Source organism: Periplaneta americana, chromosome 15 (genome assembly GCF_040183065.1).
Source record: "Periplaneta americana isolate PAMFEO1 chromosome 15, P.americana_PAMFEO1_priV1, whole genome shotgun sequence".
NCBI classification, from domain to species: Eukaryota; Metazoa; Arthropoda; class Insecta; order Blattodea; family Blattidae; genus Periplaneta; species Periplaneta americana.
Window position 1 is genome coordinate 53,382,063 of NC_091131.1, and position 18,252 is coordinate 53,400,314.

At 35.7% G+C, this 18,252-nt stretch overlaps 1 protein-coding gene across 4 annotated transcripts in view; it reads left to right on the forward strand.

Annotated features, from left to right (window-relative positions):
* LOC138714940 (tRNA pseudouridine(38/39) synthase) overlaps positions 1-18,252 on the forward strand; it is a 34,899-nt gene that overhangs the window by 13,087 nt on the left and 3,560 nt on the right. For 3 of the 4 annotated variants that reach the window (XM_069847238.1, XM_069847241.1, XM_069847240.1), the window contains exons 6-13: positions 2,353-2,500; positions 3,028-3,171; positions 4,860-4,999; positions 6,077-12,665; positions 12,749-12,865; positions 14,787-14,993; positions 15,843-15,995; positions 16,893-17,071. In XM_069847238.1, coding sequence (XP_069703339.1) covers positions 2,353-2,500; positions 3,028-3,171; positions 4,860-4,999; positions 6,077-6,192 — 548 coding nt within the window. In that variant the 3' untranslated portion in view covers positions 6,193-12,665; positions 12,749-12,865; positions 14,787-14,993; positions 15,843-15,995; positions 16,893-17,071. The remainder of the gene's footprint in view (positions 1-2,352; positions 2,501-3,027; positions 3,172-4,859; positions 5,000-6,076; positions 12,666-12,748; positions 12,866-14,786; positions 14,994-15,842; positions 15,996-16,892; positions 17,072-18,252) is intronic. The other variant, XM_069847239.1, reaches the window with a different exon arrangement.

Genomic DNA, 18,252 nt, shown 5'->3' on the forward strand with positions numbered 1-18,252 from the left:
TTCTCCTTTGTAGAACAATCCATTTTTTGCATTCTTCTTTTGCAAATTGACCACAAGTTCTCAATGGGGTTGATGTCGGGTGAATTGCCTGGCCAGGGGAGTACCTGAATATTCTTCTTGTTGAAGAATTCTGTAATTTTTCGAGACGTATGGCATGGTGCCAGGTCTTGTTGGAACACACGTCTGCCATCCGGAAATGTTTTTTGCAGCTGGGGTACGATACTGGTTTCTAATAAGTGAATATATTTGTCAGAATTCATCATTCCCTTGATAGGTATTAATGCTCCAGGCTCTTCATGTGTAAAACAACCCCAAAACATTACTTTAGTGGGGTATTTGGGTGCTTGTTGGAGATGAGCTGCTGTTACTTTTTCGGATCCTTTCCGTACATAAGAAATACGGTGGCCATGGACCTCGAAATGAGACTCATCGGAAAAAAGTACATTCTTCCAGTCATTCACTGTCCAGTTTTGATGTGATTTTGCCTACATTAAGCATTTTTTGCACATAACAGGGGTTAGCAGTTGCTTCCTAATAGGCTTACGAGCCCTTTGTCCAGCTTCCAAAAGCCTATGTCGCACTGTTGTGACGTGAATATTCGCCCCAGTGGTAGCCATTAACTCGCGGGTTAAGTCGACAGCAGTTAGTCTAGGATTTAATTTACTTTTCCTGACAATTAAATGATCATCTGCAGGTGAAGTCTTCCTTTTCCGGCCACAGTTTCCTTTTTTCTGGGGTGTGATGGATCCAGTCTCTCTGTGTCGTTTTATGATTGAATTAACCAAACCGATGTGACATTTTGCAGCAATTTGCCTCTGTGTCATAGAAGAATGCTCTGCTAATGTTATCATTTTAGACCGTTTTCGTGGAGTTGTATCCATTTGTGAAGACGACAGAATGTACACAGGATTGCAGTATTAAGTCTTCAACACAACTGAAATGCTTATAAGTACAAAACGACAGGCAAAATGTCACATATAAAAAAAATAATGACAGACCTTCAACAATGGAATTACACGTACTACAGTTGTCAATTAAAGTGGTATGAGCAGCTGTGGGGCCAACAATGACAGAAAATGTAAAAATATGTCGTGTTCGGATTAATTTGCACGCTACTGTATACAGATGTCATAACTTGAAAACAGTCCTCGTTTTGCCGATATGCAGTTGATATGACAACAGGATGGAGCACCACCTCATTTTGGTGTAGGAGTGAGGGACTTCTTGAACCAGTAATTCCATGAATGGATTGGCCATCGTGGCACATGTGACCTGACAAAATGTGATTTTTCGCTTAGAGGTATCCTGAAAAATGATGTTTTTGATCAGAAACTGCAGGATCTGCATCAATTGCATCCAAACAGTCATTCGTGAAAATCGATGTAGGTTGTGAGTTATGTTCTGCCATTTGTAAATCAGTGTCTAAACGTTGCGAATTGTGTATCGAGAAACAAGGCCTCCATTTTGAACAAAATATACAAAGAAATGTGTAGTCAAATGTAAATTGAATGTAATTAAACGTAAGAAAGTGTTTGGAGAAAGTGACTTTTAACCCACTCAGTATATTTTATAATTTTTTCATAGTAGGCTCATGCCGTGATAATATTCTCTTGATTTTGTTAGTTAGCCACGAAAAGAACCATGAGGAAAAAATGGAAATGTTTCAAATACAGTCTTTCTTTATCAAGTATAAATTATATTAGTGAATAGAACATGTATTGCTACAGTATGTTAACAATTTCTCTAATTTTTCAAAATAGAAATTTCAGTGATGCTAAGGATTTGTGTGAATGGTAGTTATTTATATTTATTTCAAAACCATAGATTTTAATGCAGAGTTCATCTTTAAACTTGAACATACTTTCTTGTTGCTCTAATCAAGAAGATATCAATTACTTTTGTGGAAGGAAAGAATGAGATTACAGACTGCGAAAAGCCAAAAAAGTTTTGAATATATGTGAGTTCTGCAGAAATGTAAAATATAAAATAAAAGAATAAAATAAAAAAGTAAAGAGTGAACTTAAAAATGTTCCAATGATGAAATTGATGAATTATTCATTTAGAGCTACAGAAATACAAATGAAATGTAATGATCACAAAAGAGATACTTTGAACACAATTAAAACTGAACTGAAAATTCACGAGCCTCATATACCTGACAGCTCAATATTGTGATGAGTGGCATTCTGGAGTTCTGCTCTTTAAAAATACTTTTTATTGCTGTATAAATCTAATACTAGTTTTTTATGGTTCTGTTTCTTCTTTCGTTCCATGCCAAATATAATTTTTCTCACAAGCTTGTGCAAGTTACTTGTTGACAGTATTCAGAGTGTCTTTTTTTTTTTTTTTCAGCATATGACATGTGTGAACTAACTCTGGTAGGCCAGGCATTCCTGTGGCATCAGGTGAGGTGCATTATGGGAATTTTGTTGCTTATTGGACAAGGTAGAGAGAGCCCAGAAGTTATGAAAGAGCTGTTGGATATTGAAAATCATTCCAGGTACAAATTACATTAATTAAAGAATCTTACAGCCTTATATGGTTGTACATATATGCGTTTCAACCTCTTTCATTATCTGATAGTTTGTTCTTAACACATGAAATTCTTATTCCTTTTTTTATTCATTGTTATCGGTCTGTATTACACAATGTGGTGATTGAAAATTGGAATTGATGTAATGAAGCATGAACTGGTGGTGTCAGTTGCCAGAAGTGAATATGAATCCACAGAGGGATTGTTCCTGCAGTGCTAAACTGAAAATTATTGTTATTATAAACCGCAACCATTTTGAGATTGTTGTACGTATATGTTTATCCACTTAAACTTGCCAGGATTTGAACTTCAATCTCTGCTGGAGAAAGGTGACTCTCTAGCTGTTCAACAATGTGTCTCGTTCATAGGTTAAATATTGCAGTGACATTGCAGAGAGCATGGCTCATACGTGGACTAGAGATTGCAACTTAGTAGATATTTTACAGAATTCTGATTTGAAACAGTTTTGTTAAAGTTGTAGATTTTTGTTATAGAAAGCCACAGTATCAGCTAGCCAGCCACTTGCCTTTAAATCTCTTCCATTGTGAATTCGACTGCTCAGACTGGGTTATTAGTAACGAAGTGTTGCTTGATGTGATTCGTGGTCTTCAACAGGAGTGGACAACGTGCACCGTTAAGTAAGTTGTACTTTATACCATTTACTGTACACTCGTGAAAAGAAAAAAATAACTGACATTGATATTTGAATATCCCGCCTGTTGCAAAGTAAATTTAACGCATTTTTAAGTACTCTTACAAATTTTGTTTCTGTATTGTAATATATAGTATAGTGGGAGGAAGGCAGTAGAGCTGAATATTTCGTAATGTGTGATTAGAAAACCATTGCTTCAAATAATACTTGAGGTGAGTGATATGACAGATTACTTAGGAAGTGTGTGCAGAACTAAATGTGACTTTACTAGCACACTACTTCCCAACACACTGAGGTAGTGCAGTTGGTTAAGCAGTGGGCTGAGGAGATAATTTCTGTCGTGTGGGAGTTCGAGTCAACAGAGAAGCCAGTATATTTTATATTTTACAATTCATTCATATTTTTTAACATACCAGTTACATATTTATTTTCTATAACTAGTGAACATTATTGACCAGATGTTCTGAAAGTTTAGATAGTCCTGGAAAGGACGCCATATTGGACTACCTTTCAATATCATGTCCAGTACCCCTCATTCTCTTAGGCAGGAATTTGACAAGACCAGCTGCATAGCGTTTCCCCTGGACCACTTTTTCCCAGGCATCTAGTACGACATCTCATAGTGCATCTAAGTTGGTCATGTCAGTTTTCGATCATGACGCATTTTGTCTCCACCTACACGTTTTTCATGGGCTGAGATTGGCCCCACGATGAAGTCAATCTGACATCTCCACCTTGTCAGCCAGCCAACATTGCATTACCGCGCCCATATGGATTGGCAACTGATGCTGCTGGAAAAGAATAACCCCATTAGAATACAGTGAACTGAGATCAGCCCCACAACGAGGCCAATCCAGCACCTCCCCCTTATGAATTGGCAACTGATCCTACTGGAAAAGAATGATACGTTTCGTCACACTGAAAGGACCTTAATACTGTATCTCTCAGAATATGGAAATACTGGCACTGTTCAGTCATTCATCTATCCTGTGCAGACATTCAGTTCCACAGGACATCCACTCCCACATAGGCACAGGAATGCGACCAGAGCATACACACTTTTTCACGTATTTTGCATTGTGTCAGGTCTCTGTGGGTCAAAGAACTCATACCAGATCATCGTTTGCTGAAGGAAACATGCACTCATTTGAGAAAATTACATTTTTCCAATTTCAATCTATATTATCTTGAACAAATGCGAACTGGTAGAGTCTGTGGTCCTCAGAGAGCTCTCTTTCACAGCTATGCTTCTTCATCCTAGACCAGCATCCTTCAATTCTCGAACATCGTGGAAAATTACTGATGCTTTTCAATTGGGTGAAATTGAATAGATTTTCCCAAGTCAGGTCCACCAGCACAGTGTTCTGAGCTTGGGTTGAAACATGCCACAATCCCAACTCTCATTGACGAGTAGAAATCCCAGAGCTCCTGTACTGTGCTACCCAACATCGACCGGTGCGAGCTGAAATTTTGTAGTGACGAGATGTAGCTGAACTTGAAATATTCCCATTCTCGACGAAAGCGATCACCTGTTCACGAACAGACTGCCCATGGTGAGACATAACTTTGCTATTCACGTAATTTCTTGATGTAACTAATCCTATATTATTTATATTTAGGTTTAGATGGATGTACCTGCTTATATATACAGTGATAATTGTTCCTCTGATTCAGGTCCACAATGATTCGGTCGATGCTGCAAGAGTGCCAGAGTTTGATACCAGGAGGCAATGAGATGAGAGAGCAGAGTGCCTGTTTGCTGCAGGGTGTGCAGCCTAAGGTGTACCAACATCTGTTTCAGCGCCCCACATGCAGTGAGTGCACTTTCAGAATTTTTAAGAGGCTCTTGGGTATTTTCATTGTACTTTCTCACATTCAGAGCTTTTTCTACTGTAAGTGATATTAGTGCTCTCCTTTCTCTGTCTTCTTTCCAGACAAAGCGATTTGTAGATATAGAATGTGAACAAAATCCTTAAGCAGTAGGAAAGACTGTACATAGGCACCTATAAAGACAATTGAGTTGTTTCTGTTTTTCTTGCTTTCCACTTACATCAGCATTGTAGTTTTGAACTATTGGCATTTGAATACTGGCATTTTTAATACAAAGTTGTCATGTTTTCCCGAACTAATAATATTTGGTAGGTAATCCTACTTCATAATTGTGTGGGCTTTTACAAAGGGTTGTGCACCTGAATTCAGCATTTATATTTTGTATAAATGTTAGCAAAGTAATCGCATCCTGCTTCAGATGTGAATGTTGGCTCTCTTTTTTTGCTTAGTTTGTGCAGGATTTTCTTCTTTCCTTTTCTTTTGGTGTTGCAATAGATTTGCTGAATGTTAATGGCATTTCTTTTCTTCCCCTCCCCCCTTCTACCCTTAGATTGATTTTCTTTTTGTCATTTGTTAGAGGTATTTGTTTTTAATATTAGGCCTAATTTTTATTTTAAGATTCATGTTACTGTTTGAATGATAGTTTCGGAGTCTGTTATTGATTAGATGTAATTAAGTGGCTTATACATTATTTTTTATTGCCATTTATCATTATGGCATTTCTGCTATGATATTTCACTTCTCTGTAACCAGTTGCAATAATGCTATTTGTCATGTGACAACAGGATTATTTACAAAATCTTGCTGAGATAGGTGTGTGTTATGCAGCCCATGCCATCATTGCAAGACAGTGTCTAGCTATGTGAAAATTAGGAAAGTGGAGCAAGTAGCTTTGAAGGAAGGTATTTTGAAGACAAATATACTGGGATTACTCCTCTGCCTAGCCACCATTTCTTGCTAGTCTTATTGTAATACAAGTTTGAGAATCACTTATCTCTTTTGTACCCAATGATGTATTTGCTTCACTTCACTTGCAAGCTAATTTCATATGTTCATTACAGGCAGTCTAGAAAATCGTATTGAGCACTTTGTTAAGAAGCAGCGACTTGAAGTGTTGACAACAGACAAAGAATCCATTCCAGTGGAAAACCAGGATTCCAGGGACTTGCAAAGCTGAAGATTCAATTCTACAAACACGAACTGACTGGAATTTCTATCATTCTAGAGTGCCACAAGAGAATCGTACTTAAGATCACTCTGCTGCTTTTTATACTTGACGAAAGCAAGAGCATGAATAATCGCATAAAATCGCATTTCAATTAGAACAAATTACTTACATTACATAAAGTGTTCTTCTAAATTAATCATTATAGAGTAAACCTGCAGTGGATAATGTGTGAAGCAATCCTCGTCTCTCTGATCAAGATATGCATTGCATCCATTAACATAACATTTACTTGATTTGCATTGTGAAATCGATAGGTATCCTTGATGATGCAGCATTTCTTTTCGTACTCGTATATGAAGGATGTAAAGTTTCCAAAACTGAAATAATCAGTTCATGTCAGTTGCATGATGTACAGAGAAATGTTAGCAGAAATTGTATTATCTCGAGAATAGTCAACATTTTATCTGATACAAATATCCTGATTGTGGCAAAAGATGACGTGCATATATCTATCATTTTTCTCTCTAACCCATTGTTATGAAACATGATTACTATGATTTTATACAGTCATTCAAACTTTAAATGCTGACTCTTGAAAAACTACAAGAAATGACATACCACATTTTGCCTTGGAGTCACAGAAATATGTAAATGGCCTACATTTTCTCTTTATCTCAGTTTTAATTAATGTGTCCAGTACACTGTGACAGATTTAATATCTAAAGAACATAGAAATCATTTTTTTTTAAATTCCAGATGTAGTGAGGTAAAATAAATAAATTAAAATCAATGAATTCAAAAAAAATTACATTTGAATTTTAGTTCAGTTATGTAACTGTAGTCATCAATAATAAAGAAATCTTTGAACTGTTATTGTGATCATTTTTACAACTACAGAAAATAACACACTCGACAAGTTACTGAAGCAAGTAGTTATTACATTACTGGAATATTTGGAGTCCCAGTTGTACATTTTCCAAATCAGTTGAATAGTTTAACTAGATCTTTGATGTTCTTCTCGATAGATGCCGACTTTGAGGAGGCCAGGCACTTTCTGCTCCTTTCAACTTATAGAGCCAGGGACATCGCCCCCCTCCCCCAATAAAATTAATAGAGGAGTCTCCGAGAGAGATTCCTAATCTTTAAAAAATGATTAATGTGCTTTAAGATGATCTAGGACATCAGCTAAAAATGGTTATTTCAAATTCATAGAGAGGGTCAGCTGCTGCACTGAATATGTTCACAATGTCCTCTTCCTTTCTTTCCTCTTGCATTTCAGATCTGTGAATTCCCACACATGATGCAATGATGACTCCATTTTGTCTATGCTTCACATATTTTCATTTCAATTCAAATCTATAAATTATTATGATCAAATGGTCATAAGTACTGCCAAGTGGAATAATAATATGGAATTAACAGTGTATTAGACTATTTTTGCCTAATATCAGTTAACAAATTATTATTATTATTATTATTATTATTATTAAACATTTTTTTCATTCATCCATTCAGTGTTCTCCCCAGGGCAGGTCTTTCACTGCAAACCCAGCTTTCTCCAATCTTTCCTATTTTCTTTCTTCCTCTTTGTCTCCTCATATGATCCATATATCTATCATTTGATATCTTCTTCTGCCCGAACTCTTCTCCCGTTCACCACTCCTTCCAGTGTATCCTTCTGTAGGCAGTTTCTTCTCAGCCAGTGACCCAACCAATTCCTTTTTCGCTTTCTGATCAGTTTCAGCATCATTCTTTCTTCACCCATTCTTTCGAACACAGCTTCATTTCTTATTCTGTCTGTCCCACACATTCCATTCTTCTCCATATTCACAATTCAAATGCTTCTGTTCGATTTTCTTCACTTCGTCGTAATGTCCATGTTTCTGCCCCCATACAATGCCACACTCCATACAAAGCATGTTACTAGTTTCTTTCTTAGTTCTTTTTCCAGGGATCCGCAGAAGATGCTTCTTTTTCTGTTAAAAGCTTCCTTGACCACTGCTATCCTCCTTTTGACTTCTTGGCAACAGCTCATGTTACTATTTATAGTACATCCCAAGTATTTGAAGCTGTCCACTTGCTCTACTCCTCATTTAGAATTCGCAAGTTTACCTTCTTCATTTTTCCTATGACCATGATCTTCATCTTATTTGAATTTATCTTCATTCCATACTGCTCACAGCTGTCATTTAGTTCCAGTAGCATATCCCTTAGTATCATCTCCTCTTCTTATCATCAGCAAATCTTATGCACTTTATTCTTCTTCCTCCTACCCTCACTCCTTCCATGTTCTGAAAATAATTCTTCACTAAATTTTCCAAGTAGATGTTGAACAGTGTAGATGATAAAGGGCATCATTCTTGACGTACTCCTCTCCCAATTTCACTTCCTTCTGACATTTCTTCTTCTATTCTGACTTTGACTCGTTTCATATAAAGATTACTGAACAGGCTTCTCTCTTTCCAATCCACACTTATTTTCTTTAGGATCCCCATCAGTTTTTATTCCAATCCACTCTAAACAATTGAATTTGTTACGAAATGTAAAGGTTACCATTATCAGTATTCAGTTTCAATAATCGTTTCTTGTAATGATCATCATCACAGGTGTGTACTTATTAAGTGATCAGTGTAAATGATGTAACTATTGAAAATTGATAAATTTTTAGTAAAGAAAACTGTTCCAAATAAAACTGCAATGAATGAAAACAGAATGGTAAACTGGATTGTAGTAGTGGCAGTGAAATAGCTCGTTTTCATCATCGCTGCAATCATCAACAAAGAGTGAGCAAAGCAGTGAAAGGGAAAAGGTAGTGCATGAGGGCCGCACTTTTCAACTATCTTGCATGAAGCATTTTCCATGGGTATTATATCCTCCTGAGCCCTGAGACATTTGTTGTTTTATTTTTAAAGTTCAATATAATTCTACAGTTAAAAAAATGTCACTGACATGAAGAAAAATGCTGAAAAAATTCTGCAGATTACAGTTAGGGCACAAATGAAAATATATTACACTATACTTCGGGTCTCTGCACATACATCTTATATCATAATAATATATTATCAAGTATGGAATAGTATACTATACTCTCAGTACTCAGGAGGATATGAAAAATCAGGTGATGTTATTTTGTGTAAAATATGTAAGGAAATTTTTGAGCAACAGCAATTAAAATTTCCTCAGACTTCTGTCCAGAGTCCTGCTTCCCCTCTCACTCCACCCCCCCCCCCCACTCCAAACTTTTCAGAGATTTTGGTGCCTATATTCATCTCTTATTTTGAAGAAGACTTAAGAGTGAGAAAGACAACACATATGCACGCATGCATTATTTTTTGTGGTCCAACAGGCATGGCACACCTGAGTTAGGCATTGTACTTTACTCTCCAAATATCTCCATCCCTCTTTCTTTGTCTTTTTCAGCTGACTGATCTGATGTGAAGCCCTCATGTTCTGGATAGAAAAGATTCTCCCCTCCCTCTTTCTCTCTCTCTCTGCCATCTCCCCCTCACCTCCTCTTTTGCTCTCTCTCCCCTTTGCAAAAATTAAATAGGAAAGCAAAGAGTAAGTGCTTACCACATCTGATGAGTTAACGAATGCTTGTAGTCTGCGTCTTTGTTACTTATCAGTATTGTGGTGCAGTGTATAAATAATAGGTATGTAAGAAATTTACGTGAATTCCGATTATGGAAATGATTGGTGACTCTGTCATACGATTTTCCACAGTATTCACACTCTTACCCAAATTGTTCCAAACATGGTCTTCCTCAGAATAACTGTCACTTGTCTGTTATACATACCTTCAATTAAAAATTGTTAAATAGTATTTGCCACTACAACTTCTTGATTATAATAATGCTACAGTCCACATCAGCACACGTTCTGCCATTTCTGTACTCTCATTGCCTCTAAAACAAGCTGCTCAGTATCTTTAATTCTAAATGTGGTATTATTGCTGTCGGCTCATTGTTTCAGATGTGCTCAATAGGATGTACAGTAGATCAGGGTGATAAAGAGGAATCATAGGGTAGTATTGCCATTTTCTGCAAAAATTCTGTCGATTATATAGTTAATATATTTTGCTTTATGCCTTGATGAAATCATAAAGTTTGTTTTTGTCATGATTTTATCATAATGTAAGTTTGAAAGCCAGTTTTTCATGGTTTTAGTACATTTGATATTGGGGGCTTGTTTTGTGTATTATGGAAGAGAGCATTTGCTAAACCATAGTAAAAATTTGTGCAATGCGAAAAATGGAAGTTCATCTTCTTATTTGATGCACTGTACAGAAAATATACGAATTTTGAATGAGAGACCAGAAAAATTAAATCCATAGGGAGTAGGGGTCATGACCTATCAGCCAGTTTGCTCGCCTCACATTCACAAGCCTTAGCAAAGGTGAATGATCATCACACCAGATGGGATAACATTTGGTTAGCACTAGATCCTCCCCAAGCGTTACAGTATAGCTGGCTTCCATAATTATGTTTTATTCGTAATTTCATTGTGAAAAAGGAACTTTTCTTCCTCGTATTTCCTGTTTCTGTCTGTTGGGATGAAATCCAAAATTTATAGACATATATTACACCCCTATATAAATTATAGACGCCTTCGGTAGCGTAGTTGGTATAGCGCTGGCCTTCTATGCTCGAGGTTGCGGGTTCGATCCTGGCCAAGGTCAATGTCATTTAAGTGTGTTTAAATGCGACAGGCTCATGTCAGTAGATTTACTGGCATATAAAAGAACTCCTGCGGGACAAAATTCCATTACACCGGCGATGCTGATATAACCTCTGCAGTTGTGAGCGTCGTTAAATAAACCATAATTAATTATAAATTATATCACAAACCGCCACTGTTGGAAACATGTATGCCAGCATGACAAAAAAGAACAATTGTCAAGTGTGAAATATAATTATGAAGTTTTTCATTTTTATGGATGATGCACCATAAATGGTACGGGTTATGATACAATGTTATTATGGCATGTATGGTCGTTTGTTTGAAACAATGGTACGAAACAGCGGCGGTTTCTCCATAAAAGCACAGGAGCACGTGAACACCTTAAAAACCAACAATAATCATACATATTACTGTATTAATATTATTACATCTATTACTTTCCAATGTGCAATAACGTTTCTACATTTTTCGTCTCGAGAGAATGTCCCGTTCGTATGCCGTGTGTCTAAATGTCCATTGGACAGGTTGACAGCAGCTTGCACAATTTTTCTCTAGCAGGGTGGAATAGCCTGAGGCGGGAATATTTTCTGGTTTGTTACAATGGTTACAATAGCTCTGGCTCGCACAGGTCTTAACGTGCTAATGACAGAGATAGAGAGATGCTCCATCTCTCTTGGGACTAGCATCCTGTTCCTTTCTCCCTCTTTCTTAGTTTTCTCTCTTTACACTTTCTTTTCAAAATACAGTTACGCGCTTGAGCTGATTCTGTTGTCTTTTATTCAGCAAAGTAAGGAAAATACAAGCTGCATTGGTGCGTATTGAAAGTTGAAACAGTAACACTTGAAGTTTGGAGGCGGACGTGTGTGAAATTGTGATTGTGTTAAATTAAAAGAGGATTAAAACATTCCTCCGTAACACCATGACAGAAGACCGATTAAGTAGGGCCTACATTGGCTATGTTGGCAGTGGAAAAAAAAAAAAAAACTTGCTAACAACATTAGAGACTTTATAATAAAGTTATTAATAAGTTTGCATCTCTCAAAACTAGGCGCATGGAGTTTCTGTACAAATAAATCTAGATCTTCAACACTATCTACAACAGCAGTGAAGGTCAGTCCTGTGAATTAATTTTACTCTACTCTTCTTTAATGGTTTTAATTTTGGTTTATATGCGTAGATTTGGCGCATGCATATTAGAACTCCTCTATCTCTGACGTGTGACTCAGCAATACGGGAATATATCAGTGTGTTCATTACTCATATTTTTTTTGTGAACACTAATCCAAGAAAGGCACGAGCCGCCACTGGTACGAAACCACCAAACCATAACGATTGTACAATCTGGGTCATAATTTTCTCCCCCTATGCGTGCTTCATGGTTTTCATTTGTATATAAATGAATAGTATCGTAATACCAATATATTTTATTTGTTGGTTTGCATTATGTTAACCGTAAAACTAAGTAAACTACTTAAACCTGTTTTTATATAATGTTTCTCTATAACAAAAAGTTACATTTACGTGAGAACTTTAAGAAGTATTATAGGTACTTTTATTTTTAAACATTTGGCTATTCTGATACGATTGCATCTCGACATAACGGAAAGCGCATTGGCAGAGATTGATTCTGATTGGTCCATTTTGTATTTAAAACGCATTTTAAATGTCGTCTGAGTTTTTACAGACGTGTAAGTTCTTAGCTGGTGAAATGTAGTGTTTTAAAATAAAATTCGCACTATAGGCGTTTATTCGCGATGCATAAATAGTTACTTTAACATTAGTTTTTACTTTCTAAATTAACGGTATGTTTATTATTGTTTTCTTATGTTAATGTTACTATAACCTATTTAAGATGTTGACATTAAATTAATTCACTGTTTTGTAGGTTGAATATACAAGGAGCTAATGGCAATAGAATTGGATCCAAAAGAAATTAAGGCGCATCTTTATCGTCTCGGTTATCGCAACATTTCAGCAGAACAACTGAAAGAATTTATTAAAGGTAAAAATATTTATTAATTTGAGCACAGAGTAAACCTGTTTTCGTTATGCTTTTGAATATTAAGGTTTGCCTTTCGTCTGTTACATCCTACTTTTAGTTAATATGTGTATTAAAATTGGCATCGTTGACTAAACAGCTGACAAAGTGTCTCCCTTCACCTTTTCGTAGTTTGTTATCTTCCTAAATATCATTTTGAGCATATTCAAGGAAACTGTACACTTAGAATATTTTCCCTGGACCAAAATTAGAATATAAATGAAATAAAAATTATAACAGCTATGATAATGTATAGTCCCACTTAAATTGTTTTACCACAAGTTTGACCCACGGTAAAATACTAATTATTACTCACTTTGTATTGTATTTTTGGTTCAGGGAAAATACTAACCTTGTGAGTAATTAGCAAGGGACTGCCGCTCTTTTACAAGGTTAGAGGGTTAGTTGAGGAGATATCTATGTGACGTGAGGCCGAGGATCTTAAATCATTGAAATCTTTTCTTATATTCCTCAGCCTCACGTCACTTAGATATCCCCTCAACTAACCCACTAACTTTGTCACATACCTGTGAAAGATCGGCGGTCTCTTGCTAATTGCCATCTTTTCCTTTTATGAAGTTTGAATACAGGTAGGCCTTGTAATGTGCTAGGGTTGCCAACTCTCCCGCATTTCCTGGGATTTCCCATATTTGTCCTTAATTTTTAACAGTGTCCCGCCTTCATTATTATTCTTCTCTTCGAGCATATTCTCCCTTATTTTTGCTTAATTTTTAGTATTCATTACCGTTAGTGAAGAAAGAATTGGGAATTGATGTTATTGCATATAAAAAAGAAAAAAAAAATATTCCCTTAATGAAGAACCAGAGGATTGGCTATATTTTACACTGTCGAGTGAAAAGCGATGAAAGTGATATTCAGACATTGAATTTGAAGAAAGGTAAATATTGTACATTTTACAGAGTGGAATGGAATTAAATTTATAGAGTTGAGGGGGTCGCTTCTGGACACTTCGCGTCCAATATCTATACACACAAACAAAATTAACATAACTAGCTAGTGTGAATGGTTGAATAAAAGAATGGCACAAGTCAGTGTCAATTGAATGACCCAGGCTAACGCATTCATAGGTAATTCTTTACAATTGCGTTATCAAAGGAAGGCTGATATCTATCCATACCCATCTACTGACCAAAATGCGTATCAGTATGTGCAAGGCATACCAAAAACCTGAACTAACCAAACCTAACCTGTCACTGATACTCGTCCTTACGAAAACTCATTTTCTGTCTATGTACTTGCCAAAAAGCTTACATTCAAGACATGCGATCCCACCTCTCTACTGGCCACCACTTTCACAGCAGCTTTCCACTCTTATTTCGGTGCGAAATTGGCTTCGTCACTCAGTTTCTTCTTTTGTTTATGATACATACGACTTGACTAGTACATAAATACATTCGTATCTTAGCATAGTAACAAAGTAGTATAGAAATATCCCTTCATATATTAATAATTAATACTACCATAAGAAATGCTAATTAAAAAGCTCTATTTTGTAAAGGCTTCCTAAGGTGATAATGAACGCAAGAATGGAGGGAGAAAGGAGGAGAGGAAGACCGAAGAGAGGTGGATGAACGATTTATTGCAAGACGTTACAAGCCTGAGAGAGGAATAGGATGACTGGGCTGGGGACAGAGTGAAGTGGAGAGCTGTTGTGAGAGAAGCCAAGATACACTTTGGACTGTAGTGCGATGATGATGATGATGATGATGATGATGATGATGATGATGATACTAAATTTAGTATTGTTTTTCTACACGGAATTGTAGGATCGAGCACTGAAGCTTAAAACAGATACCTGAATCAAGTATCGAGAAATTATGATATGAACCCATCTCTACTAATGATGCATTTCTTTGCTTTTCAGATTTGAAGAAACTCATCAAATATGATCAACATCTTTTATGCACATGTAAAGTATCAGAATCATCTAACAATGGAAGCTCTTACGCAGAAAGTTCATTGGGTAATGACAAAGAAAACATTGAGAGTTATAATGGAAGACTTCCACAGTGTTGTACTAGAAAAATAAATGAATCACATTCAGGATCATGGAGCCATGATGTTCGATCAGGTAAGATTGCATTGCTCGTGAGTGTTCTAGTGTATATGGTTCACAAATGAAAAGTTGTTGTTGATGACGTAGGATATACTTATACAAGCTCAGTAACAGAAAATGACAGCTTTTTCACTAAAAGACAAAGAATTAGGACAGAAACTGAACAACAAATTTTAAATCTCAGGAGCTTACCAGTACATTGAAATCTCTCAAACTGCCCACATATATCTACAGAATATAGACAAATATAAAAAATTAATTGTCCAAACTAACCGTAAGGATGAGAAATTTAAACTTGAATAAAAGATTGTCGAAAAAATCAAATGCTTCCTGTCTTGAATAGATAGTACTTACTCAGTTGGTAGGCTACAGTATGTTGTGCTACTTTGCTTTACATGTCATGTGGCAGGGTAGGGATTCAGTTTATCTGCTGTGGAGATCTGTGTGCACAATTTGGAGCTTTTGACTGTGCTCATTAATATCTCCCTTGTAACAACTTCAGCATAAAAACTAATGTCCTGATGATTCATATGTCATTCAATGGCTGTATATTGATACCACAGAATAAACCAGTTTCAACAGAAAAATTACATTCGTGCATTAATTAATGTTAACAATTTTTAAGATACACACAAACAAGCAAATCAGTTTTTTTAATTTACATTTTGTTTTCTTTTCCCATAATTTGCAATAACTTATTTTTTTAATTATTTTGAAAACACCAACAGACAGTGAGTTGAAACCATCCTATTTAGTAGATGAAATTAACGTGTTATTTATTTCAGAATGTTCCATATTCTGAGAAAATAATTTTTTAATACAATATGCTTGTTGAAAATAGCAATGTTTGTTCTTTATTCTCAGCTGAGAGCAGTGGTTTTTCAAATATCACACAGCCTGCAAGTTTACCTGATGAAACAGAGAGTGCAAAGAAGTCAGCATCTTTTGTAAAAGAAGAGCAAACCCGAAAAATAAAATCTGCAGAAAATCATCAACCCTTGAAACCGAAAAGTTCATGTGAGTATTATCCCATTATACTGTTGCGAGTACATTATTGTTGCTAATGAGCAAAGGACATTAAACAAAGATGTACCTACATATGTTTGTTCAAATAGCTAAGTTGGCTGAGGTATATAGATTTGAAATATTTTATAAATGTATTTTCTAAAAGGATAGCTGCATTGAAAACTTATTCATTTCATTCATAGGTTTGTTTTAGGTAGTACATATCTTTGAAAATTCTTATTTATTCCCGTGTTGTAGTTAGAGATCTCTTACCTTTTATAGAAGTTTCTGACCATAACAATATCTACATTGTTTCTGGCTATCCCATGTTATGAAGCATAATAACTGCAATATCATTGCACCCAAGAATAACATTCTACTGCAAAATTCTGAAGTCAGAAAAACATGAAAAGGATGTGCGAGACTACTGAGAATCTAGAGAGAAAATAAAGACGAATATTAAAATTGAACAAATGAAAGTACTGATCCAATTGATGATAACCGTATTTGAAGATGTAAATAACATAAGGCTGTTCCAGCTTTTAGAGAATAATATTTTTTACAAATGCTGCTCACAATTGGATATAATTCTGTAGGCTTCCTGTATTATATTATTATACAACAGAAACACTTGCTTCAATCACTTTGCTGAGAGCACACTTAAGGATTTTAATATTTCTACGACTAATTTTATTATCTGTAAACAACATAATCTGCTTCGTATAAGTGCATTTTTGGTACAAGATTAGACAATATCAAATTTCTGACAGTTGCATGTGACACTGATGGTGTTTGTTGTTAACATCTTGAAATATCAGATATTTTCTGGTAGTTGCAATGTAGATGTAGTCTTCTCAGTTTTTACAGACTCATAATAATTGCATTGCACTAATTTGTATTTTATAACAGTTATCAGGCCTTGGAATATACAATCAGGACAACAAGGAGTAAAACGAAGTGACCCAGTGAAACTGTATCATCAATACCAGCACATCTGGAAACAACAAAAAGTTCCAGGTGAAGACAGGCATTCCAACCTACGGTGGAGTATACGTGAGAGAATGCTCGGGGAAGACCCTCACCCTCGTGTAAGTAGTCTATATATTTTGAGACTGATCTCGTGTGTGTGTGTGTGTGCGTGCGCGCGCTTTTTTTTTTTTTTCCTACCCAATTCCCTTCCTTTGGTAAACTCCCTGCTATCATAACAAGATTAAAATTAATCTGTCAGTCAACATAATATCATTACATATTTGTTATACACTCTTCGTAGCTTTATATCGGGTACAGAATACTCAATATCCATAACCACATTTCAGTCAAAGCTTTCATTCTTTTCCCATCTAATTTTAACTCTAAAGAAGTATTTCCTTATTTTCATTTTTTTGCTTTAGGGGCTCGCCTGTTTTTTCATATGTTACTTTAGCATTGATGTTCAAAATTTTCTATCTAGCCAAAAATCTCTCAAATAATTCGTCATCACACAATTGAGAGTCATATGGATTGAATCTTCAACTTGTGGACATAAGGAACATTTGTCTTTCACTGTTTTCCCTCTCTTATTCTTGAGCCTCCAAATACCTAATCTCAACCATATTTATTCTAATCTGTTCTCCCTGTTCCCGTATTGTTTTGCTTTCCCTGAAATACTTCAATGATCCCAGGTTTTTTATATAATGAAAGAGATCTTGTCTCGAAATTTCGTTTGCCTTTACAATTATTCTTCCAATAGTCTTAGTGTTTAATGTCCCTAATTCTCTCCATAGCCAATTTAGGCCTAATCTGTTTATTTCTACTTCTAGATCTTTCAACGAATTCGACTTCCAATTAGCAGCTTTCAGACATAAAAATAACATTTTTTTCACGATTGATGAGTCGTCCTTCAACGTACTATTACATAAATATTTAATTTTTCTCTCTAGAATAATTTCCAAACTACTATCAATTCCCGTCTCCAATTTAGCTGCCAGTTTGAAATATTCTCAGGTATACCCATATATTTTTTTGCAAAGTTTAGCTCTCAAGTTATTGATGCTTCTGCTAGACATCCTACCATCTTCACATTATACAGTATTTTTTATTCGACTGGTGCATTATAGATATTAAGAAAAATTCTTTACAGCAGTATGCTGCCATTTATTTAAGCATTTATCTGCTGCTTGTAGTGCATTTCTCCCTTTAACGTTGTTTCAGTTTGTCACTTTCAATTTCTCCATACTGTCCATAACTACTTCTAAATACCTAAGTGAATCTGGAAACATAATCAGAATCT